The sequence below is a fragment of the Astyanax mexicanus genome, chromosome 4 (assembly GCF_023375975.1).
Source record: "Astyanax mexicanus isolate ESR-SI-001 chromosome 4, AstMex3_surface, whole genome shotgun sequence".
Lineage (NCBI taxonomy): Eukaryota > Metazoa > Chordata > Actinopteri > Characiformes > Acestrorhamphidae > Astyanax > Astyanax mexicanus.
The window spans coordinates 7,235,645-7,259,506 of NC_064411.1; the positions used below are offsets into that span (position 1 = coordinate 7,235,645).

Consider the following 23,862-nt stretch of genomic DNA (forward strand, 5'->3'; position numbering starts at 1 on the left):
GCTCTGCGTTGTTACTGTGCACTCTCTCTGCTTTACTCTCTTTGGCTCTTTCAGCTTTACTATCTGTGGCTTTTTCTGCACTGCTACTGTGCACTCTCGCTGCTTAACTATAATTGGCTTTCTCTGCGTTGCTGTTGTGCACTTTCGCTGCTTTACTCTCTTTGGCTCTCATTGCTTTACTATATGTGGCTTTCTCTGCGTTGCTACTGTGCACTCTCTCTGCTTTACTATCTGTGGCTTTCTCTGCGATGCTAGTGTGCACTCTCTCTGCTTTACTATCTGTGGCTTGCTCTGCGTTGTTACTGTGCACTCTCTCTGCTTTACTCTCTTTGGCTCTTGCAGCTTTACTATCTGTGGCTTTTTCTGCACTGCTACTGTGCACTCTCGCTGCTTAACTATAATTGGCTTTCTCTGCGTTGCTGTTGTGCACTTTCGCTGCTTTACTCTCTTTGGCTCTCATTGCTTTACTATATGTGGCTTTCTCTGCGTTGCTACTGTGCACTCTCTCTGCTTTACTATCTGTGGCTTTCTCTGCGATGCTAGTGTGCACTCTCTCTGCTTTACTATCTGTGGCTTGCTCTGCGTTGTTACTGTGCACTCTCTCTGCTTTACTCTCTTTGGCTCTTGCAGCTTTACTATCTGTGGCTTTCTCTGCAATGCTAGTGTGCACTCTCTGTGCTTTACTCTCTTTGGCTCTTGCAGCTTTACTATGTGTGGCTTTCTCTGCGATGCTAGTGTGCACTCACGTGCTTTACTATCTGTGGCTTTCTCTGCGATGCTACTGTGCACTCTCTCTACTTTACTATCTGTGGCTTTCTCTGCGATGCTAGTGTGCACTCACGTGCTTTACTATCTGTGGCTTTTCTGCGATGCTAGTGTGCACTCACATGCTTTACTATCTGTGGCTTTCTCTGCGATGCTAGTGTGCACTCACATGCTTTACTATCTGTGGCTTTCTCTGCGATGCTAGTGAGCACTCTCTGCTTTACTATCTGTGGCTTTTTCTGCGCTGCTAATGTGCACTCTTGCTGCTTTACTATCTGTGGCTTTTTCTGCACTGCTACTGTGCACTCTTGCTGCTTTACTATCTGTGGCTTTCTCTGCGTTGTTACTGTGCACTCTCTCTGCTTTATTCTCTTTGGCTGTTGCAGCTTTACTATCTGTGGCTTTCTCTGCAATGCTAGTGTGCACTCTCTGTGCTTTACTGTCTTTGGCTCTTGCAGCTTTACTATATGTGGCTTTCTCTGCGTTGCTACTGTGCACTCTCGTTGCTTTACTATCTGTGGCTTTCTCTGCGATGCTAGTGTGCACTCACGTGCTTTACTATATGTGGCTTTCTCTGCGTTGCTACTGTGCACTCTCTCTGCTTTACTATCTGTGGCTTTCTCTGCACTGCTAGTGTGCACTCTCGCTGCTTTACTATCTGTGGCTTTCTCTGCGTTGTTACTGTGCACTCTCTCTGCTTTACTATCTGTGGCTTTCTCTGCACTGCTAGTGTGCACTCTCGCTTATTTACTATCTGTGGCTTTCTCTGCGCTGCTACTGTGCACTATCTCTACTTTACTATCTGTGGCTTTCTCTGTGATGCTAGTGTGCACTCTTGCTGCTTTACTATCTGTGGCTTTCTCTGTGATGCTAGTGTGCACTCACATGCTTTACTATCTGTGGCTTTCTCTGCGATGCTAGTGTGCACTCTGCTTTACTATCTGTGGCTTTCTCTGCATTGCTACTGTGCACTCTCTCTGCTTTACTATCTGTGGCTTTTTCTGCGCTGCTACTGTGCACTCGTGCTGCTTTACTATCTGTGGCTTTTTCTGCACTGCTACTGTGCACTCTCTCTGCTTTACTATCTGTGGCTTTCTCTGCGCTGCTGTTGTGCACTTTCGCTGCTTTACTCTCTTTGGCTCTCATTGCTTTACTATATGTGGCTTTCTCTGCGTTGCTACTGTGCACTCTCTCTGCTTTACTATCTGTGGCTTTCTCTGCGATGCTAGTGTGCACTCTCGCTGCTTTACTATCTGGGGCTTGCTCTGCGTTGTTACTGTGCACTCTCTCTGCTTTACTCTCTTTGGCTCTTGCAGCTTTACTATCTGTGGCTTTTTCTGCACTGCTACTGTGCACTCTCGCTGCTTAACTATAATTGGCTTTCTCTGCGTTGCTGTTGTGCACTTTCGCTGCTTTACTCTCTTTGGCTCTCATTGCTTTACTATATGTGGCTTTCTCTGCGTTGCTACTGTGCACTCTCTCTGCTTTACTATCTGTGGCTTTCTCTGCGATGCTAGTGTGCACTCTCTCTGCTTTACTATCTGTGGCTTGCTCTGCGTTGTTACTGTGCACTCTCTCTGCTTTACTCTCTTTGGCTCTTGCTGCTTTACTATCTGTGGCTTTTTCTGCACTGCTACTGTGCACTCTCGCTGCTTAACTATAATTGGCTTTCTCTGCGTTGCTGTTGTGCACTTTCGCTGCTTTACTCTCTTTGGCTCTCATTGCTTTACTACATGTGGCTTTCTCTGCGTTGCTACTGTGCACTCTCTCTGCTTTACTATCTGTGGCTTTCTCTGCGATGCTAGTGTGCACTCTCTCTGCTTTACTATCTGTGGCTTGCTCTGCGTTGTTACTGTGCACTCTCTCTGCTTTACTCTCTTTGGCTCTTGCAGCTTTACTATCTGTGGCTTTCTCTGCAATGCTAGTGTGCACTCTCTGTGCTTTACTCTCTTTGGCTCTTGCAGCTTTACTATGTGTGGCTTTCTCTGCGATGCTAGTGTGCACTCACGTGCTTTACTATCTGTGGCTTTCTCTGCGATGCTACTGTGCACTCTCTCTACTTTACTATCTGTGGCTTTCTCTGCGATGCTAGTGTGCACTCACGTGCTTTACTATCTGTGGCTTTTCTGCGATGCTAGTGTGCACTCACATGCTTTACTATCTGTGGCTTTCTCTGCGATGCTAGTGTGCACTCACATGCTTTACTATCTGTGGCTTTCTCTGCGATGCTAGTGAGCACTCTCTGCTTTACTATCTGTGGCTTTTTCTGCGCTGCTAATGTGCACTCTTGCTGCTTTACTATCTGTGGCTTTTTCTGCACTGCTACTGTGCACTCTTGCTGCTTTACTATCTGTGGCTTTCTCTGCGTTGTTACTGTGCACTCTCTCTGATTTATTCTCTTTGGCTGTTGCAGCTTTACTATCTGTGGCTTTCTCTGCAATGCTAGTGTGCACTCTCTGTGCTTTACTGTCTTTGGCTCTTGCAGCTTTACTATATGTGGCTTTCTCTGCGTTGCTACTGTGCACTCTCGTTGCTTTACTATCTGTGGCTTTCTCTGCGATGCTAGTGTGCACTCACGTGCTTTACTATATGTGGCTTTCTCTGCGTTGCTACTGTGCACTCTCTCTGCTTTACTATCTGTGGCTTTCTCTGCACTGCTAGTGTGCACTCTCGCTGCTTTACTATCTGTGGCTTTCTCTGCGTTGTTACTGTGCACTCTCTCTGCTTTACTATCTGTGGCTTTCTCTGCACTGCTAGTGTGCACTCTCGCTTATTTACTATCTGTGGCTTTCTCTGCGCTGCTACTGTGCACTATCTCTACTTTACTATGTGTGGCTTTGTCTGCAATGCTAGTGTGCATTCACATGCTTTACTATCTGTGGCTTTCTCTGCACTGCTAATGTGCACTCTTGCTGCTTTACTATCTGTGGCTTTCTCTGCGATGCTAGTGTGCACTCTCGCTGCTTTACTATCTGGGGCTTTTTCTGCGCTGCTACTGTGCACTCTCGCTGCTTAACTATAAGTGGCTTTCTCTGCTTCTGCTACTGTGCACTCTCTCTGCTTTACTATCTGTGGCTTGCTCTGCGTTGTTACTGTGCACTCTCTCTGCTTTACTCTCTTTGGCTCTTGCAGCTTTACTATCTGTGGCTTTCTCTGCAATGCTAGTGTGCACTCTCTGTGCTTTACTCTCTTTGGCTCTTGCAGCTTTACTATGTGTGGCTTTCTCTGCGATGCTAGTGTGCACTCACATGCTTTACTATCTGTGGCTTTCTCTGCGATGCTACTGTGCACTCTCTCTACTTTACTATCTGTGGCTTTCTCTGCGATGCTAGTGTGCACTCACGTGCTTTACTATCTGTGGCTTTTCTGCGACGCTAGTGTGCACTCACATGCTTTACTATCTGTGGCTTTCTCTGCGATGCTAGTGTGCACTCACATGCTTTACTATCTGTGGCTTTCTCTGCGATGCTAGTGAGCACTCTCTGCTTTACTATCTGTGGCTTTTTCTGCACTGCTACTGTGCACTCTTGCTGCTTTACTATCTGTGGCTTTCTCTGCGCTGCTACTGTGCACTCTCTCTGCTTTACTATCTGTCGCTTTCTCTGCGTTGTTACTGTGCACTCTCTCTGCTTTATTCTCTTTGGCTGTTGCAGCTTTACTATCTGTGGCTTTCTCTGCAATGCTTGTGTGCACTCTCGCTGCTTTACTATCTGTGGCTTTCTCTGCGTTGTTACTGTGCACTCTCTCTGCTTTACTATCTGTGGCTTTCTCTGCACTGCTAGTGTGCACTCTCGCTTATTTACTATCTGTGGCTTTCTCTGCGCTGCTACTGTGCACTCTTGCTGCTTTACTATCTGTGGCTTTCTCTGCATTGTTACTGTGCACTCTCTCTGCTTTACTCTCTTTGGTCTTGCAGCTTTACTATCTGTGGCTTTCTCTGCGTTGCTACTGTGCACTCTCGTTGCTTTACTTACTGTGGCTTTCTCTGGGATGCTAGTGTGCACTCACGTGCTTTACTATCTGCGGCTTTCTCTGCTTTACTATCTGTGGCTTTCTCTGCGATGCTAGTGTGCACTCACGTGCTTTACTATCTGCGGCTTTCTCTGCGTTGCCACTGTGCACTCTCTCTGCTTTACTATCTGTGGCTTTCTCTGCGCTGCTGTTGTGCACTTTCGCTGCTTTACTCTCTTTGGCTCTCGCTGCTTTACTATCTGTGGCTTTCTCTGCACTGCTAGTGTGCACTCTTGCTGCTTTACTATCTGTGGCTTTCTTTGCACTGCTACTGTGCACTCTTGCTGCTTTACTATTTGTGGCTTTCTTTGCACTGCTACTGTGCACTCTTGCTGCTTTACTATCTGTGGCTTTCTTTGCACTGCTACTGTGCACTCTTGCTGCTTTACTATTTGTGGCTTTCTTTGCACTGCTACTGTGCACTCTTGCTGCTTTACTATCTGTGGCTTTCTCTGCATTGTTACTGTGCACTCTCTCTGCTTTACTCTCTTTGGTCTTGCAGCTTTACTATCTGTGGCTTTCTCTGCGTTGCTACTGTGCACTCTCGTTGCTTTACTTACTGTGGCTTTCTCTGGGATGCTAGTGTGCACTCACGTGCTTTACTATCTGCGGCTTTCTCTGCTTTACTATCTGTGGCTTTCTCTGCGATGCTAGTGTGCACTCACGTGCTTTACTATCTGCGGCTTTCTCTGCGTTGCCACTGTGCACTCTCTCTGCTTTACTATCTGTGGCTTTCTCTGCGCTGCTGTTGTGCACTTTCGCTGCTTTACTCTCTTTGGCTCTCGCTGCTTTACTATCTGTGGCTTTCTCTGCACTGCTAGTGTGCACTCTTGCTGCTTTACTATCTGTGGCTTTCTTTGCACTGCTACTGTGCACTCTTGCTGCTTTACTATTTGTGGCTTTCTTTGCACTGCTACTGTGCACTCTTGCTGCTTTACTATCTGTGGCTTTCTCTGCACTGCTACTGTGCACTCTCTGTGCTTTACTCTCTTTGGCTCTTGCAGCTTTACTATAGGTGGTTTTCTCTGCGTTGCTACTGTGCACTCTCGTTGCTTTACTATCTGTGGCTTTTTCTGCGTTGTTACTGTGCAATCTCGTTGCTTTACTATCTGTGGCTTTCTCTGCGCTGCTGTTGTGCACTTTCGCTGCTTAACTATATGTGGCTTTCTTTGCATTGCTAATGTGCACTCTCGCTGCTTTACTATCTGTGGCTTTCTCTGTGCTGCTACTGTGCACTCTCGCTGCTTTACTATCTGTGGCTTTCTCTGCGCTGCTACTGCGCAAGCTCTTCTTTACTTATTTGGCTCTTGCTGCTGCTACTGCGCACACTCTTCTTTACTGGCTCTCGCTGCTTCTGAGTGCTGTTGAGGTGTTTTATCCACACGGAGCGCTTACTAACCAAACCGGTTCTGCACGTTTAATCTCTCCGTACCTGGGGACACAGAGCCGCTCAGCGGGAGGGAGTAGCGGGATCTGCCCGAAGGCTAGCGGGCTCTGCTACTGAGTCCTTAGTGCCACTGTATGACCTGGTCGCTAAATCTAAAACACAAAACGGATTATTAAACTCTCCGTTCAATATTAAATATTCGGGTTACAGACATGATTTATTTTTTATATCAATAATAGTCATTTTGTTTTTTAATTTACATTCTGTGGTTATGGATTATACTTTCGTTTCTCAAAACTTTTGTCCTAGTTTTGACACCATATTACTAAAGTTACTGCTTCATTACTCCACATGATGCTGCTATTATCAAGTGAATAGGGTAAACCTGCTGTGAAGAATATTAGTTGTTAAATTCTGTGAAACTGACACCAATAAATCCATTATTCCTGGTATTTACTTGTTTAGAAGTATTTATCCTCTCCAGTAACACAGATGCTGGAGAATCACAATATCGTTTTTCACTCTACAATTTTAGTGTCCAGTGCATGACTTGTTACCTGCAAAAAAGTAGCCCAAATAATACACAAAGTCAATTTACAACACCTCAATTTACGAGACCTCAACTCACAACCACCTCCTTATTTCTACACTTACTATTTTTATAGATCTACTTTAGATCTTCTATAATTACAGACTGAAATCCTGTATCTGTTTCTCTGCCTTCATTATTATCCTACTTTCACACAGGACTTCTGTACTTTAATACAATACAGATTAGCTATTATAGCATCCACTCATATCAGCACAACACACACTAACACCTCACACACCACCACCATGCTAATCCCTGCAGTGCTGAAAATAACCACCCACCACGCAAATAATAATAGCTGCTCTGTAGTGGTCTATATGGGGTTCTGTGTACTGACGAAGAGTGAAAGAGTAAGAATAATAATAAAGTACACAGAGAAACAGATACAGAACTACAGAGTGTCCTTTAAGATCAGCGGAGCTAAAAAGATGCTCAGTGAGTGTATGGTCATAGGTGTATGGTGTATGGAGCTGGTCATAATATTCTGACTTGACTGTGTATAAAATGGTTAAGGGTAAATTAAATACATTCTTCCACAAAACAAAATTGGTACCACTTTAAAATAAGACTACCTTTATAAAGGGTTATAAATGGTTTACAATTAGTTTATTAATGGTTACTAATTAGGTTGTAAATGCCTTAATCAGTTATAAGACATATATAGAAAGGGCAACAATATAGATGGCTGAGGGTTCACTATTTGGCAAACAATAGGTCTTTTTGTTGCCCTTTCTACGTATGTGTTATAACTGATTATTAATTATTTTTAAGACATTTACAACCTAATTAGTAACCATTAATAAACTAATTGTAAACCATTTATAAACCCTTTATAAAGGTAGTCTTATTTTAAAGTGGTACCACAAAATTAGTCCCCCGTATGGTTATAGTGTATTTTCACAGCATTATTTAACACTATGTTTTTCATAGCTAATTTCAACCCGGATGCAAGCCACTAGAGTAGAGCCTGTTCCTGTTGGTGAACTGATCTTAGAAGAAGAGGGAAAGCACCACGAGGTGGCGCTGTGGAGAGAGGCAGCGCTGGCAGAACTTGCCCTCTTGCAGCTTACAGAAATTACACATCTGAATATTGTGAGGTAAATTATTACTGCAGCTGTTTAAAGGAGGTGGTGTTAATGTTGTTATGGTTGTGTGTTGAGTTGTTTCAAGGGCAAAGCAAACTCACATTGTTATACAAGATGTACACTGATTACTTTAGATTACATTAAAGTGTCATTTCTTCCGTGCTGTCCCAGGAAATATTGACAAATGAGAAATACTGTAATTTTTCGGTATTCAACTGTCTAATGGTGAAAACTGGAAAAAATATTTTTACTTGCAGAAACCAGAGAAAAAAACAGAAGAGGAATAGTGGTGGTTGGAGTCTCTGTGGGAAGCAACACCACTCTCCTTTTGACAGAAGATATGGAGAAGCTCATCGTTCCACACAATGTACTGATCAGCTAATTAAGCGCCTTCCAATCATCGTAAACATTTCCTATGAGGGAGTCGTTATTTGTTCTATTGACAACCCAGCCTTTACAGAGGCATAAGGCCTTAAAATGTCTTTTCACATACAAATCCAGTTCTAATCTGACCCAAAATCTGTTTGTTTTTCCATCCCCTGTTTTCTCCTTTTCAGTTTAGGGGAGAAGTTATATACATGGACTTGATTTGTAGTCAATAACGAGTATAAACTTTTGTTGAATAGCCCACCTCCGATCTCCCCCAACATTCCGAAATACAGTGCGATAGTTTATATACACAATACCTTCAGCTAGTCAAGCCACAATAAGTCAACTGACAAGAAATGCTTAAAAATGCATAAATATTATAGAGATATTTTCAGCAACAACTGGAAAGTTATGCATTTCCCCAACATTAATTTTCCAATCTATTCCCCTTTCCTACCTATTAATTCGTGCTTGTCATCAGACCTTTCCTGGCTTAACTACGACAAGGAACTGTGTGTATAAGAGTGCTTTAATAAAATACCTGAAGGTACTGTGTGTATAAACAGTGTTTTAATAAACTAATCTGTAGGAACTGTGTGTATAAACAGTGTTTTTAATAAACTATCTGTGTACTTTTAAAGTTCTCACTGCCTTGCTTTAAATGTCATCATCCTTGGAATTCTCCCAGTGAAGTGTGGAGCTACTTTGAGTTTGTTGTTAATGGTGTAAAAATAGTGATTTTTTTTGTATGGGGTTAAGCTATGCCCCTATCACTAGCACTGTGGTCTGTTGGGAGCATTAGCTAACAGCGCTGTATTTCAGAATGCTGGGGAGAATGGAGGTGGGCTATTCAACAAATGTTTGTATTTGTTATCATGATTCACTACACCCTAAGTCCATTTCAGTTCAACCTTAACAACAAACTATTCTGCTATCTGAACTTTTTTTGTTCCATATTTTTCATTCTGTTGTTCACTTGTGTTTTTGCCTTGGAAAAGTGTTTATTTATTAAGCCAATTGCACTACCTCACATCATACTACACACACAGATGTTCATATCTATGTACAACAATGAAATACTTATATAATTAAATTGTTAAAATAAAAACGCATTTTTGTGCATTATATTTATTGTTTTATTTTGTTCTTTTTTTGTATATTAAAAAAAAAGTTATTGCTGGAAATGAATCAATCTGCTGTCAACTTCAGGAAGCTTCGGTTGATTCATCACTTCAGAACAACCTCAATGTACAATGTACAAAAGTTATAAGTCACTCAGATTTAGGAGACTCGGTTAGTCTTATTTAGAAAATGTTGACCATACATTTATTATGATATAAAATTGTAAAATGTGAAGTTTTAAAAACAGTTAGGTTTAGTTATTCTTGTGATTCGACTCCTACTGATTCATTGAACAGAAAAAAGTGAAGCTTGTGCAACTGGAAAGTTATTCAGCTCTTTCTGAGGTAAGATGTGGTGGATATGGTGGTGATAAATTACGATATTATAAAGTCACTTTTCATATTGTATGGGAATAAGTAATGTTTTATGTGATGTATGATAATATGGAATATGTTTATTTGTATATCATGTATTTATGGTGATACGTTTTTTATTATTATACGTTTATTCGTTGATAATCTCAGAGGCTCACTTTGTGGCTGCTAGCTAGCTTTCTAGTTATAATTACCAAACATGAACGCTAGCCAACACCTAAACGCGGTTCTCTTTGAGAAAAAATACCTTAAATGTCTTTAATTGATACTCGGATGTACAAATTAAGATCATTCAAGTTTTCAAAGAGGTAAAACCTGCTTTCAGTGTCTAGCCATAATAAGAGAAAGTGAGCAGCTAGCCATAGCTCACTTTATCTCAGTCCTAGGCTGTATTCGAAATGGCATACTACTATACTGCATACTGCACTAGTATGTACTGCATACTACACACCGCCCAGTATGTAGTATTCGGTAATGCAACCCTTTTGATTGTAGTACCCTACACAGTCCCGTGACACACCAGTCAGTGCTCTGTAGTGCTCAGAATTCCTCAGAGTGAGTTGTAAACAGAAAGAACATGAAAAATGTCCTACCTTTTCATTATTAAGACTAATGAGATCTGCATACTGTCCAGAACTGCAATTGCTGCTTTAATTTTAGAGTTTAATGTAAGTGCAGTTAACCCAATTCTAACAACCATTTAGCAGCAGCCCCCACAACCCAAGTATGTTCCAGTTAAATATGTTTTCCTATTTATTTTAGTAGATTACTATTTTCATCTATGTAAGTACCAACAAGAAGAAAACATTTAAACAAACTCTCATATTTACACAATCTCAACAATAAAAGAAATGAGACAAGTTGCATCACCGCAGAGATAATTATTAAAGCTTATAAACTGCAGTTTTAATCCATTTAAATGAGCTCTGGGTGTAACTCCAGCATCAGTAGCAGTAATGCTAGTAAATCTACTTAATACAAAACATTAGTTTTAGAAAATGGAAATATAGAGGTACGTTTTCTGTCCTATTTTAGTGAAATACTTTGTTGTACTTTGTAAAATTAAAGGAAAACTCCAGAGAAGTAGTTATACAGTGTTTTAAATGAGAGTTTTAGCTGTTTAGCTCCATTCAGCTCCATGCATTGAGGACTCCCTCGCGGGCTCCCTCTAGCGGTGATGGGGTATAATGTGATATAGCGGGGGAGGGGGCGGGGCTCTACATAACCCGGATGACGCTGAGCTTCCGGAGTCTGTAGCTGGAGAGGAGGAAGAGCGGGATCAGCTGAACTACAGAAGGTACGGAGAAGTTTCTCTCTCTCTCTCTCTCTCTCTCTCTCTCTTCATCACGCTGTTCTACATTCACTCCTACACCCACATCAACACCACCCACACCACCTTCAGCATGTGCAGCATTTACACCACCAGCACTGGATCTTCTCCTAGCTCTGCTCAGCAGTCTGCAGTAGGGGGTCGCGGAGCTGGGGATGGGGGGGGCTTTACAGATCATACACAGGATAACGGAACCTCACACTCCTGCCCCCCCTCCCCCACATCACTAACACACACCTGAGATAAATCAGTTCTGTGGAAATTCCTTTTTAAGTTTGTGTGATCAGTCTCTACACATTTCTTAGTTACACTAATTTAGTTTAGTTTAGTTAATTTTCCTTTACTTAATCCGGTTCCACCACAACAGTTGCTGGTAAGTCATGTGACTCTCCCGCCAAAATAAAAGTCCACTTGTAAAATATTAAATGTAAGAATGAAAGATTTAGTGATTATAGTGAGGAAAAGTTCAGGCAAGAAGAGGAATTTCACAAGTAACATTTATTAGCTTACTGATTTAACAGAAAACTTGCTATTTCACTGTAATAACAAACACAAATATTAGCAAATTACAACATCTTTAGCCCCGCTGTTTTTAAGAAATCCCAGTTAAACCATTACTGTGGAATACAGTCTCCTGCTGCTTTTTTGCTGATACTTTAATAATGATGATAATAATAACAAAAACATGAATTTGATAATAATAGTAAGAAGAAGAATCACACTTTGAGCAACTTGACAAAAATACACAATTAAACATTTGTGTAAGAGGTTAAAAAGACTACAAAAAATATTGAAAAAGAACTACATAAAATAATATGAATTCTTACAAATTGTTATAATTGTGTTAACCTTTAGTAAACAAAAGAGACTCTTATGTTTTACACTCCTGTTGGAGGTTGGTTGATGTGTTGTAACAGTAAAAAGGTCATTATTTTGCTGTGATTTTATTTTGAACTACAATTCCCTGCACCAACAAGACAACTGCATCGGATCAACATTTCCAAAAAACACATCTTGAACTCAGGAGCGCATATCACTGTTAGCCTGAAGCCAGTGTGGTGGAAAATAATGAACTGTTATCAGGAGTTGTTAAAAAAAAAATCAGGTTTGTGAAGCATTGATTTGGATTAATGTATTTGGTTAATGTGTGGAAACTTTTATAAATTGGTTTAAAGGAAAAAGCTTTGGACATCATCTGTCGTGATGAAGAACAAATCAAGCATCGGCAATGTGATTTGAACCAATGTGTGTCGTTTTTTCGGCACACGCCTCAAAGCTTCAGATTAAAGGGTAACATCACTCACTTAGAATGACTTAGAATCTCTTTAGTTAATTGACCTGCTTTTATTTTAATATTCAATGGCATTTTTCTTTGTGTTTTCCAGAAATTAAAATATTTTCCTGAAATTCATCACCAACAACCAGGATATTTAACTAAGAGCAAAGTTAAACTGCTGAAAGAGGTGAAGCAGAAGCCTTCCTGAAGAATCTCCAGAACACGCAGAAATTGTTTGCTACATTTAAAAGACAAATGAAGCCAAGTCCCGACATGGAGAAACATCAGCACTCTGTCAAGAGTTTTACTAAACAGAGTGATCTCAAAAAACACCAGCGCATTCACACAGGAGAGAAACCGTATCACTGCTCAGACTGTGGGAAGAGCTTTAATCAACTGGAGACTGTCAAACGGCATCAGCGCATTCACACAGGAGAGAAACCGCATCACTGCTCGGACTGTGGGAAGAGTTTTACTGAACAGAGTAAATTCAAAATACATCAACGCATTCACACAGGAGAGAAACCATATCACTGCTCAGACTGTGGGAGGAGTTTTAATCAACAGAGTCATCTCAAAAGTCACCAGCGCATTCACACAGGAGAGAAACCTTATTACTGCTCAGACTGTGGGAAGAGCTTTAATCGACTGGAGACTGTCAAACGGCATCAGCGCATTCACACAGGAGAGAAACCGCATCACTGCTCGGACTGTGGGAAGAGTTTTAATCAACAGAGTGATCTCAAAAAACACCAGCGCATTCACACAGGAGAGAAACCATATCACTGCTCGGACTGTGGGAAGAGTTTTAATCAACAGAGTGATCTCAAAAAACACCAGCGCATTCACACAGGAGAGAAACCGCATCACTGCTCAGACTGTGGGAAGAGTTTTAATCAACAGAGTGCTCTCAAAATACACCAGCGCATTCACACAGGAGAGAAACCGTATTACTGCTCAGACTGTGGGAAGAGTTTTAATCATCACAGTCATCTCAAAAAACACCAGCGCATTCACACAGGAGAGAAACTTTATTACTGCTCAGACTGTGGGAAGAGCTTTAATCAACTGGAGACTGTCAAACGGCATCAGCGCATTCACACAGGAGAGAAACCGCATCACTGCTCGGACTGTGGGAAGAGTTTTACTGAACAGAGTGCTCTCAAAATACACCAGCGCATTCACACAGGAGAGAAACCGCATCACTGCTCGGACTGTGGGAAGAGTTTTACTGAACAGAGTGCTCTCAAAAAACACCAGCGCATTCACACAGGAGAGAAACCGTATCACTGCTCAGACTGTGGGAAGAGTTTTAATCAACAGAGTAATCTCAAAATACACCAGCGCATTCACACAGGAGAGAAACCGTATCACTGCTCAGACTGTGGGAAGAGTTTTACTAAACAGAGTAATCTCAAAAGTCACCAGCGCATTCACACAGGAGAGAAACCATATCACTGCTCAGACTGTGGGAAGAGTTTTACTAAACAGAGTAATCTCAAAAAACACCAGCGCATTCACACAGGAGAGAAAAATGTCCCAAATTTGTCTCATGGCAATTAAAAGCGCAAATCATAAATTCCACCAGAAACAAATATGAACTGTATTTAACAATGGATTTTACAGGTTCAGCAAAACTATTCTTATCCAGGGATGATGTGTATAGAATTCCATGTTATGTTTGTATGTCTTGTAAGTTTGAATATTCCAGGACATTCTTTGTGAGACAGAGCTCAGTTTTTAGGTTAGTTACTGTTGCGCAGTAAGGTTACAGGCTCATTCACTCCCTCTGCTGGTGTTCTTGTTTGTCTATGGTTCAGTCCAATTAAAAATCTGTTACTATAGAGGGATATAGAGGGATATTTGGTTGTGTTGTATTACTCAAGTTTTATACTCTCTTATCTTTTCCTTATTGAATATTAAATGTTGCTTATGTTTTTTTTAATCTCCAAAGTTACTAAGAATATCCAAATAATGTAGTTTCTTAATTGTTTTTATCCAGTACAAACTATTATCGCTGCTACTGTGTTGCCAGTTGCCAGTGTTGTATCTTAAAAAGTCCACACTAAACTGTGAGAGGTTTAAGCTTGACGAGAAATATCGTCACGTCTTAATCTCGTGAGATCTCGTGCCACGATACAGGATTTGCTATTTTACTGACCAAATGTATAAACAAAGCATTTCCTGTTTTACTGTCTATTGTTATTGTTAGCTAGCCTAGCTAAATGTACAAATGTAGCATTTGCTGTTTTAATGACTATTATTATTGTTTGCTAGCTAGCTAAATGTTCAAATATGCAGTTTGCTGATTTACTGAACATTATTATTGGTAGCTAGCCTAGCTAAATGTATAAATGTAGCATTTGCCGTTTTACTGACTTTTATTATTGGTAGCTAGCCTAACTAAATGTCCAAACAACAGTGTTTGCTGTTTTACTGACCATTATTATTGGTAGTTAGCCTAGCTAAATGTACAAACAAAGCAGTTTAACAGTGTTTTACGGCCGGTATTTATTTATTTTTTATTTCTTGCATATTTTTTTTCTTAAATGTAATTTGTATTCTCTTTCAAGCATTCATTCGGTATCTCAGTATGGGATACGCCCCTCTCGCATATTCCTCATGTAGCCCCGGCTAATATATATATATATCTATATATATATCTATATATATAGCACCTTTAGATTTTACAACTGTGAGATAAAACAGATAATACAAATACAACTGACAAAAAACTACAAAGTGAAATATACAAGTTAGTGGAAAATTAACACTACATATACATATAATACAGAATAAGATACAGAAATAATTTTAACTATACATGCAGAAATAAATATGTAATAAAGTTAAAAATAAATAAAGTAAAGTAATGCTTAATCTTCCTTTGTTAATTTTGATTTATGTGGTAACTAATATGCGGAAGGAAGAAAAGCTTGCGCATTTACTAACAATTCCCTACTTTACCACATGATGCCACTAATTCCCGCTCTCTCCGCACACTTTTGAAGGCATACGCATGCCTTAAACCTTGCTTAAATGTACGCTCGTTTTCACACCAAGTATTTCTTTATAAATCACAATTCTTGCGTGAGATGTTGCTTACGCACATTTCTGCCCTCTTTTTATGCGTATGCACTCTTTATAAATGAGGCCCCTGCTCTTTATGAGGCTTTGATTCAGCAGTAGATTCTCTCCTGTCAGATTCCTGTCAACATTAGCCTGTTAGCAGCTAACAGAGTTAGCAGTGAATTAGCTCTCTTTCTCTTATACTGTTTAATAAACTGAGAAAAGCATGAATAATTTATGGGTAAATTTATGAGATTAAACTAATTCAGATTTAATTAGTATAATTAAAGGCTGATTTTTGGTAAGTTAGGAAAAAGCTTAATTAGCTAGCTTCCTAGTGTTGGCTAAGCTAGCTACTGAATGTACCCAAAGTTTCTGAGGAGAAAGAGCATTTATTTTCTGTTTTCTGTGACCTAGAAAGGTTTTTTAAACGGTTTGGAGGAACTAATTGCCACCATTCTAACAATTCTACAAATTACTATCTGTTTTAAGCTAATTTGCCTCAGTAAGAGTAAATTATCCTCAAATTTTACCTCAGTTTATTTAATTGTTAGCGTTTACTAGCTAACAGATTTAATGTTTATTTACACAGTTCTTAAACTTAAATTTAGTTTTTTTTTTTAAAAACATTACTCACACCTTCACTGTTTCTTATAATTCATATATTCTTTTCTCTACAGTGTACAAATCAGTGAGTCTTGGTGAATGTTTCTGTTCTTATTATGGTAAATAGGGCCTGCAGAGATTTAATAGAAGAATCTGTTCTTTAGAACACAATGTTTTATATCATTATTAGAAGCACAAACACACCTGAGATTATTTATATTTATTTATATTTTACAATTACTGAGCCAAGAGTTGGCCCAGAGACTTCAGGAGCTAAATAGTCCCACCCAATAGTCCCACCCACAGTGCCTGCAACCCTCATGCTTCCGCTTGTTTAGCCAATCAGAGCGATGCTGAGACTGAGGGGCCTCAGTTGGGGGCTTGCATACCACAGATAGAGAGGACTTCTGTAGAGGAACAGTGGAGATAGTGGACGGTGTGCAGCTTAGTAAAGTTTTGTGGGATTACCGAGGACATTTGATTCTTGTGTGCATTCAGATACCTGTAAGTACCTACACTGCTGTTTATTCATAAAGTGTAGATAACTGTTACTTTCCAAGTTGTAGGTGTACTTTCAAGGAGTTACATGCTATGCTAACTGATCAGCTCTTTGTATAGCTCTGTATAGCTTCTAGCTGTTTCTGATCTGCCTATTATTATTACCAGATAACACCTCATAGAAGTGTGTATCTTTGTTTAGGTGTTAGTGTTGTAAATTGTAGTCAGTGATGTGTTTCAAGTAGTTCAAGTATCCCTTTTATATCTGTTGTTTCAGAATCACACACTCACACAGTCGGATTGCATTCATCTATTCTGTATATACCACAACTCCTCTGCTGCAGTAAATACTGTTTTCAGAGTACATCATCTCCAGCATTTTAATCAGATGCACCACAGTGGCTTCTACATGGTTTAATACCAGCTAGCTCTTCTTAACAATTACAATACGATTTTAAAATTGTCCTGTTGAAAATATTTATCATTGGTTCGTTTATTGTATCTATCAGAAGCAGACTGTATCTGCCCAATATCATTTATTTTACTCCAATGTTCAATACACAGAGTGCATTATTAATATGATGGCATGTTGAATCAGATTTTTCACAGTAATATATGTTTACAGAAATAGAGGGTCAGGTGGACGGGTGCTTGTGTTACAGAGTGAACAGGGTGGATTTAACACACAACTGCTTCACAAGACTCAGTGCTAGATAGTGTAAATGAAGCATCAGGCTGGAGGATTAACACAACAGACGAGGCTGAAGTTGGCGTCTTATTCGCCAGTGTCTTATTCGGATTTTCCGGTCCACCTTAAAAAGTCGAAGTACCAATTATTCGCCAGTAGAGAGCAGGGTTGAGCCGAGCAAAACGAGTTTGGCATTTAGGGCATATTACACTGAGAATACATTGCCTGTTCTGGGTATTTCCAGTTGCCCGAACTCCAGATTATCAAATAGTCTGTTGAATTTGACACCACATTATGAAAATATAACTAGTATATTGTGAATAGCCTAAAGAACTTAACATTTACTGTACAGTTTTTTTTTTTATTATGAGCCTCTGAACTTGGCATTTGAGAAGATTAAAGGAGAATAAATTGCCTGTTCTGCATATTTCTAGATGCCCTAAATCCACATATTCAAATAGTCTGTTAAATGACACAAATTATGAAAATTTACATATTAAACTGTGAAAATCTTTAATAACTACAAAGATTACTGTACAGTTTATTATTATGACCCTCTGAACTTGGCATTTCAGAATATGTCAGTAGAATAAATTGCCTGTTCTGCATATTTCCAGTTACCCTAATTCCAGATCGTCATATAGTCTGTTGAAATCAACACCACATTAGGGCTGCAGCTATCGATTATTTTTGTAATCGGGTACTCTACTGAAAAATCGATTCGATTAATCGAGTAATCGGATAAAACATTTTTTTTTTTGTTAAAGAGCAATTAAAAAGGCATTTTACTTAGTAATGAATGACCAATTGGTTTCCTTTTTTAGATAAGTTATATTTTTTAATTCACAACATACATTTCCAAATTGCAAATACAAATAAATAAAACACAATAAATAAATAAATACCACAATAAAAAAAATATTAGTAATTACATTACTTTCACATTAGGATTTCTTGTAAATATCAAATATAGTGTATAAATCAATAAAAAAGGCATAAACATCGTCTTTGTGTTGTGCATCTTAGCTTCTGAACAGCAGAGACGTTGTCAGTTCTGCCAGTGTTGGATCAGTGCGCTGCATTCTTTTACCACCAAGCCACTTCTCCAAAATATATCAGGACCTGTGCAATAATTGTGATACAGAAGTATTACAAATGTTGCTTTTTTCTTTATTTATATGTTGGACTACTTGGGTCTAATTACATCACTAAGACTAATAACTAAGCACTTGGGCACATTAGACACTAGTGGTAATTAATATTTTATCCAATAAATAAGAGACACACTTCCTTTTATGAACAATAGTGTTCATTTAGTTTTTGTCTCACCGGCCAAATGTACTCTTAGATGAAGAAATTATGCATTTAGTTTTCAGCCAAAGTAACTTCAGTTTCGCTAACTTTTAACATTGTTATTGTTTATATTGTTTACTGTTTACATAAAGCACGTATGAACTTGTCTCTATTCTAATAAACTAACCACACATTATAGACAGTGCTTCTATTAATTCACACTCCAAAGCGCTGTCGTTTTGTTATTAATTCACATTAATCTCATTGATTTATTATAAGGTATATTTACCTGCTCTCTCTGCGTCCTCCCGTCTCGGGTGTCCTCGGCTCAGATGGTGCAGCATTAAAACGCGCTGTTTTGGCACAGTTCGAACATAAAATGCTTTTATTCCTTTAAAATCGCTGTTTTCTCTCGCCGCTTCCATTTTTGCCGCTGCTCAAACCTCCGTCTCTCTTCCCGGGTGACGGTGACGTAACGCTGAGCGCGTTGTCAAAATAAAAGTCGCGAAAATACCGCGCGCTGAGTTTATTAATTAAATAAACGATTACTCGAGGCACAGAAAATTAATCGATCAATTTTGTGAATCGAGTTACTCGATTTACTCGAGTAATCGTTTCACCCCTACACCACATTATGAAAATATACCTATTAAACTGTGAATAGCCTAAATAACAAAACATATTACTGTACAGTTTTTTTATAATGAGCCTCTGAACTTGGCATTTGAGAAGATTAAAGAAGAATAAATTGCCTGTTCTGCATATTTCCAGATGCCCTAAATCCAGATTCTCAAATAGTCTGTTGAATCAGACACCACATTATGAAAATATACCTATTAGACTGTGATTAGCCTAAAGAGCTAAAAATATTTGTATTATGACCCTCTGAACTTGGCATTTGAGAAGATAAAAGGAGAATAAATTACCTGTTCTGCATATTTCAACTCCAGATTAACAAATAGTTTGTTGAATTCGACACCAAATTATGAAAATAGAACTAGTATACTGTGAATTGCCTAAAGAACAATGTATGTTACTGTACCATTTTTTATTATGACTCTCGGAACTAGGCATTTAATACAACTTTGAAGTAAAACACATTTCCCGTTCTACATATTTCTAGTTGCTCTTACTCCACATTATCAGTCTGTTGAAATGTATGCTTATTTCCCACCTCTTTATAACAATATGTCATGCAAGTGTGTGCCTTATTTAAATTCATGTCTATTACAAAACTGCTAGTATTGTATGACCATCTAAATATAAAAAATCCGTTTTAATTACACTTTATTGAATCAATGTATGACGTATAAAGTTTTGAAAACTTCTAAATGGAGTATAAACTGCATTATTAGTTTATCACTGAAATATTTCATTCAGACACATAACTGTGAAACAATCTACACAGCACAAAGTACTCTGCAAAGCATGTACAGTTATAAAAAGGTAATTTATTTAAAATAATATTTTTTACACACAGATATATTATGCCGGCCTTAGTCACAACGCAAAGGCTGAGGTTCCTTTCTCAAAGATGTTTAATGCAGAAAGAGTACAACACCAACGTCAATACCGTAGAACTAAAAGTAAAAGAGTGCATAACATAGAGTACATCAGTTTCATATAAAATCAAATCAAATTTATTTGTATAGCGCTTTTTCCAGCTGGTGTTGGCACAAAGCAGCTTTACAGAAACATGATTACAGGACAAAGAATTAGGCAAAATATTAAACATAGAAAATACACAATACAGAACCCCCAGTGAGCACGGAGGCAAGGAAAAACTTCCTCAGAGCTGCAGGAGGAGGAAGAAACCTCAGGAGGAACAAGACTCACATATAAGGGGGGACCATCCTACCACTGGCCAAACAGCTTTTAAACTAATAAAAAAAAACGTATTGTATACATCCATACAGGTTTTATATATTCAGGAGTATAGCAGCGCCACTATTGGAAGCAGTTAGAGTTCATGGAATCTTGGATGTAATCTGTAGTGGAGAGTAATATGGATAATGAGCAGCTGATCTGTAGTGGGTGATGGAGAAGAGATGACTTCAGAAACTTCAATCTGTCTGGGGAACAGGGGACATGAGAGCCTGAGGGTCCAACATCCCTCAGTATCGGGTCAGACAGGTGGGCAGTCAGTAACTCGGAAGAAAGCAGAGAGATGGAATTAGTTTTAACTGGATTTATATAAAACAGAGAATATAAAATATTATCAGAGTGTGGCAAACTATTGACTGGCAGATCAGAATATAACTGGAAGACATATCATTTATCCTCACAAACTGATAACGATCGGTATGATTTAAACCATGATAAGGTCAGGTTACTTTACAGGTAAGAGCAAAGTTGTTGGGCCACAGCTTTTTCAAAAATTTTAGAAATCAATGTAGCTCGTGGATGTATGTATATTATGACTAATATGTAATTTAAGTGAAATAAGGTAATGATCTGAAATTGCAGAGGTTTGAGAACGAATATTCAGTTCATCTACCTCTTTTACCTCCTCTACCGGACAATCTCGGATTGTGTATATAATTATAGCCTGCAGGGGTGGCTTCATTTAATTCTTCATATTCATATTCATCAATCCAGGTTTCTGTCAGGCACAGAACATCGAAGTTCTGATCAGTGATCATTTCATTCACTATAACTGCTTTTGAATTTAGAGATCTGATATTAAGTAAACCAATCTTTATGCTTGAAGTGTTAGTGCTACAGTCTGGATAAGATTTTTTAATATAGGTTAAGTTATTTAGATTAACTGAGTTTTTCAACGTTTTTGTTTGACTCGGGGGACAGACACAGTCTGAATACACTGGTATCTTGGTAACGTCTCTTTGCAGCTCACAGACAGTTGGTTAAGCCTCTCTGTTTGCGGCCTGGTCCCGGCTCTGGATTGTCAGCAGCTTCTAACACTACTCTGCCAACTAGCTAAAAGATTATTTGCTATGCTGCATGAAAGTAAGGCAGCACCCTCCCGCCTGGGGTGGACACTATCCCTACCTAAAAGACAAGGCTTGCCTTCAAACTGTAGCCAGTTATCTATAAAGCTCACATTATTTTCTGCACACCACTTGGACATCCAGCGGTTCAGTGAAGAAAGCCTGCTGTAAGCTTCATCACCACGCCTCATTGGGATGGGGCCAGAGCAGATTACCTCCTCGGACAGCGTCTCGGACACCTCACTACTACAACCCATAATCCAAAATCCATTGGAGCGGATTTCGTTTATGGTCATGGCTCGTCTTTGATGATGCACCTTTTCGAGGAAAAGCTTTATGAGTAGGTGTGACACATGATGCCCTTTTGGAAGAATGGCGGGATGTTTGACATGAGGATGAAGTGCTGATTGGTTCAGTCTTCCTATGACCCTTATAATCATTGTCATCAGTAAACGGATTTAACTTATAGAACCTTGTAGACTGGTTCACATTCACATCTTTCTTTTGTTTCAAAGACTTGTGATATGAACTTTCTCCGTACCCCAACACGCTAGCATATGATGCAGCTCATAGCGTAGAATACTGCATTTGCCAAACCATCATCAAAATTACGTTTTATAAACGTCACCGTAGATTCAGCAAACTTTCTTCGCCTTGTGCAGCAAGATGTTTATGCCCGAAGTTTGCAGATCCAGGAGAGAGATCAGAACAGGTGAACCTTTATGCGAAACACTGATGGTGATGTTTCCATGTTATTGTTTTCCCACCACAGGAACCCAAGATAGTCTTGATCCTTTGGAGCAACATGGAATTGATGGAACATACGTTCCACATCATACATGATGGCTACTTGTCCTTTCCGAATACGACACAAGACTTCTACCAGAGTATTTGTGAGGTCAGAGCCAGTCAGTAGATGCTCATTAAGAGATGTATTCTGAAATCTTCTATTTCTTGAAGGCCATGTAATCCTCACAGTACTTTTCATCCTTTTTTAGCCGTTTCTCCAGACATTTGAATCGATGTTCTGCACAAGCTCTGTTATTTGGCAAACTCGGTCTCTCTTCTTTAAAAGGCAATGGCATTTCAAAGTGACCATCCGCTTTTTGTTTGATGCCTTTCCTTAACTTTGCCAAAAAACATTGATCATCCTGTGACATTGTGACTTCTTCACTATCCTTTTCTATAAAATCTGACTCAAAGACCTTCATTATGTATGCTGGCATGACTATTTCCTTGACTTTGTTTCTACACACAAAGTAGACTTCAGATATACCTTTGCAAGATGGCCAACAGCTGGTAGGATCTGCCACATGATGATTCGATGACTAACTCTGATTTTGTCTTCATAGTAATTATCAGAAGTGTTGCAGCCAATGATGATCCAACCCAACACAGATTTTTGTGCAAATGGTTGACTTTCTTCACCACTAAGAACTTCTCTGGGAAGTAATGCCAGAGGACAATTATAGCCAGTTAACAATCCTACCTCGCAGTCAAGTTTAGGAGACATTTTATCTACAAGGTGTTCCAAGTGGGGCCAGTTCTTTGCAATTTCACAGGAGGGAATGTGAGATCTATTTGTGGGTATGTAGCTTCTGGTATAGGTTGTAGGAAGGTTGATTTTCATGTCAGACCTGATGCCTCTTACTTGAAGTCCATTCAGCTTGTGGCTGGTCACAATCATGATTTTGGATGTTATTGTGGAAATCTTGAGCCTAACAGGTTCTTTTTTGCATTCAGTGATTTTGTTATGTCCTCCAAGATGAAAGTAGTGTCGCTCTGAGTGTCAAGCAAAGCATACACTAAAATCTCTTTCTCTGGTTCTGCTAGAGGTGACACATATACTGGAATGATTGATGAAGTATAAGAATTGTTTATTTCTTGAACAACTCAGTTTGAAGTCACATTGGTTGACTCTTGCATCATTTTTTCTGTTGCATCTTGCATAAATGTTTCCATCTGTATGTTGTTGGTTTTCCCTTGACTGCTCTTGATTTTTACATTGTTCTTTGTTCCTTGTTCTTTGTACTTGATCGCATTTTTCTCTATCTTGATGTAGGCATGTTGGGTGAAGCCTTTCACATTTGTCACATACACTTCTAGAAGTGCAGTTTTTGGAGTTATGACCACTGTTAAGGCAGCCGAAGCACAACTTCTCTAACTGCACAAACTTCACCCTCTCTTCAACTGGTCTTTCCATAAGTCTGCGACATTTGTGAGGCGTGTGGCCACGTTGGTAGGTTCTTACATTCAATTAATGTCTGAAAAGACAGCTTCCAGTCATTATATCTAAGAGGGTCTCCTGAAAAAACACAGGGTTCTGAAATAGGAATCCTGTTGCTGTGATTGCCTCTGCAAGGGTTTTCACAAGGTCATTAGATGTTTCATGAAGTAAATAGTGATGTTGAGGGACAGATGCTTGAGTGCATGGAGCTTGTTGACAAAC

General features: G+C 39.4%; 5 protein-coding genes across 8 annotated transcripts in view; all 5 read left to right on the forward strand.

Annotated features, from left to right (window-relative positions):
* LOC111188541 (zinc finger protein 271-like) overlaps window positions 1-14,515 on the forward strand; it is a 141,405-nt gene extending 126,890 nt beyond the window's left edge. The window contains exons 1-2 of one of the 2 annotated variants that reach the window (XM_049477561.1): window positions 10,931-11,002; window positions 12,421-14,515. In XM_049477561.1, coding sequence (XP_049333518.1) covers window positions 12,567-13,874 — 1,308 coding nt within the window. In that variant the 5' untranslated portion in view covers window positions 10,931-11,002; window positions 12,421-12,566 and the 3' untranslated portion in view covers window positions 13,875-14,515. Of the gene's footprint in view, window positions 1-10,930; window positions 11,003-12,420 lie in introns of those variants that run through there. The other variant, XM_049477562.1, reaches the window with a different exon arrangement.
* Window positions 1-23,862, forward strand: part of LOC125801168 (zinc finger protein 271-like) — a 262,528-nt gene that overhangs the window by 204,826 nt on the left and 33,840 nt on the right. Inside the window, exon 1 of one of the 2 annotated variants that reach the window (XM_049477434.1) lies at window positions 16,401-16,490. The exons of the other annotated variant lie outside the window; for it this stretch is intronic. The gene's annotated coding sequence lies outside the window, so the exon portion shown is untranslated. Of the gene's footprint in view, window positions 1-16,400; window positions 16,491-23,862 lie in introns of those variants that run through there. 2 annotated transcript variants of the gene reach the window in all.
* Window positions 1-23,862, forward strand: part of LOC125801377 (zinc finger protein 239-like) — a 503,775-nt gene that overhangs the window by 126,897 nt on the left and 353,016 nt on the right. The window contains exon 1 of one of the 2 annotated variants that reach the window (XM_049477999.1): window positions 16,409-16,490. The exons of the other annotated variant lie outside the window; for it this stretch is intronic. The gene's annotated coding sequence lies outside the window, so the exon portion shown is untranslated. Of the gene's footprint in view, window positions 1-16,408; window positions 16,491-23,862 lie in introns of those variants that run through there. 2 annotated transcript variants of the gene reach the window in all.
* The window catches only part of LOC125801193 (zinc finger protein 585A-like), an 84,482-nt gene continuing 77,020 nt past the window's right edge, over window positions 16,401-23,862 (forward strand). The window contains exon 1 of the mRNA XM_049477518.1: window positions 16,401-16,490. The gene's annotated coding sequence lies outside the window, so the exon portion shown is untranslated. The remainder of the gene's footprint in view (window positions 16,491-23,862) is intronic.
* Window positions 16,412-23,862, forward strand: part of LOC125801286 (zinc finger protein 239-like) — a 297,606-nt gene continuing 290,155 nt past the window's right edge. Inside the window, exon 1 of the mRNA XM_049477755.1 lies at window positions 16,412-16,490. The gene's annotated coding sequence lies outside the window, so the exon portion shown is untranslated. The remainder of the gene's footprint in view (window positions 16,491-23,862) is intronic.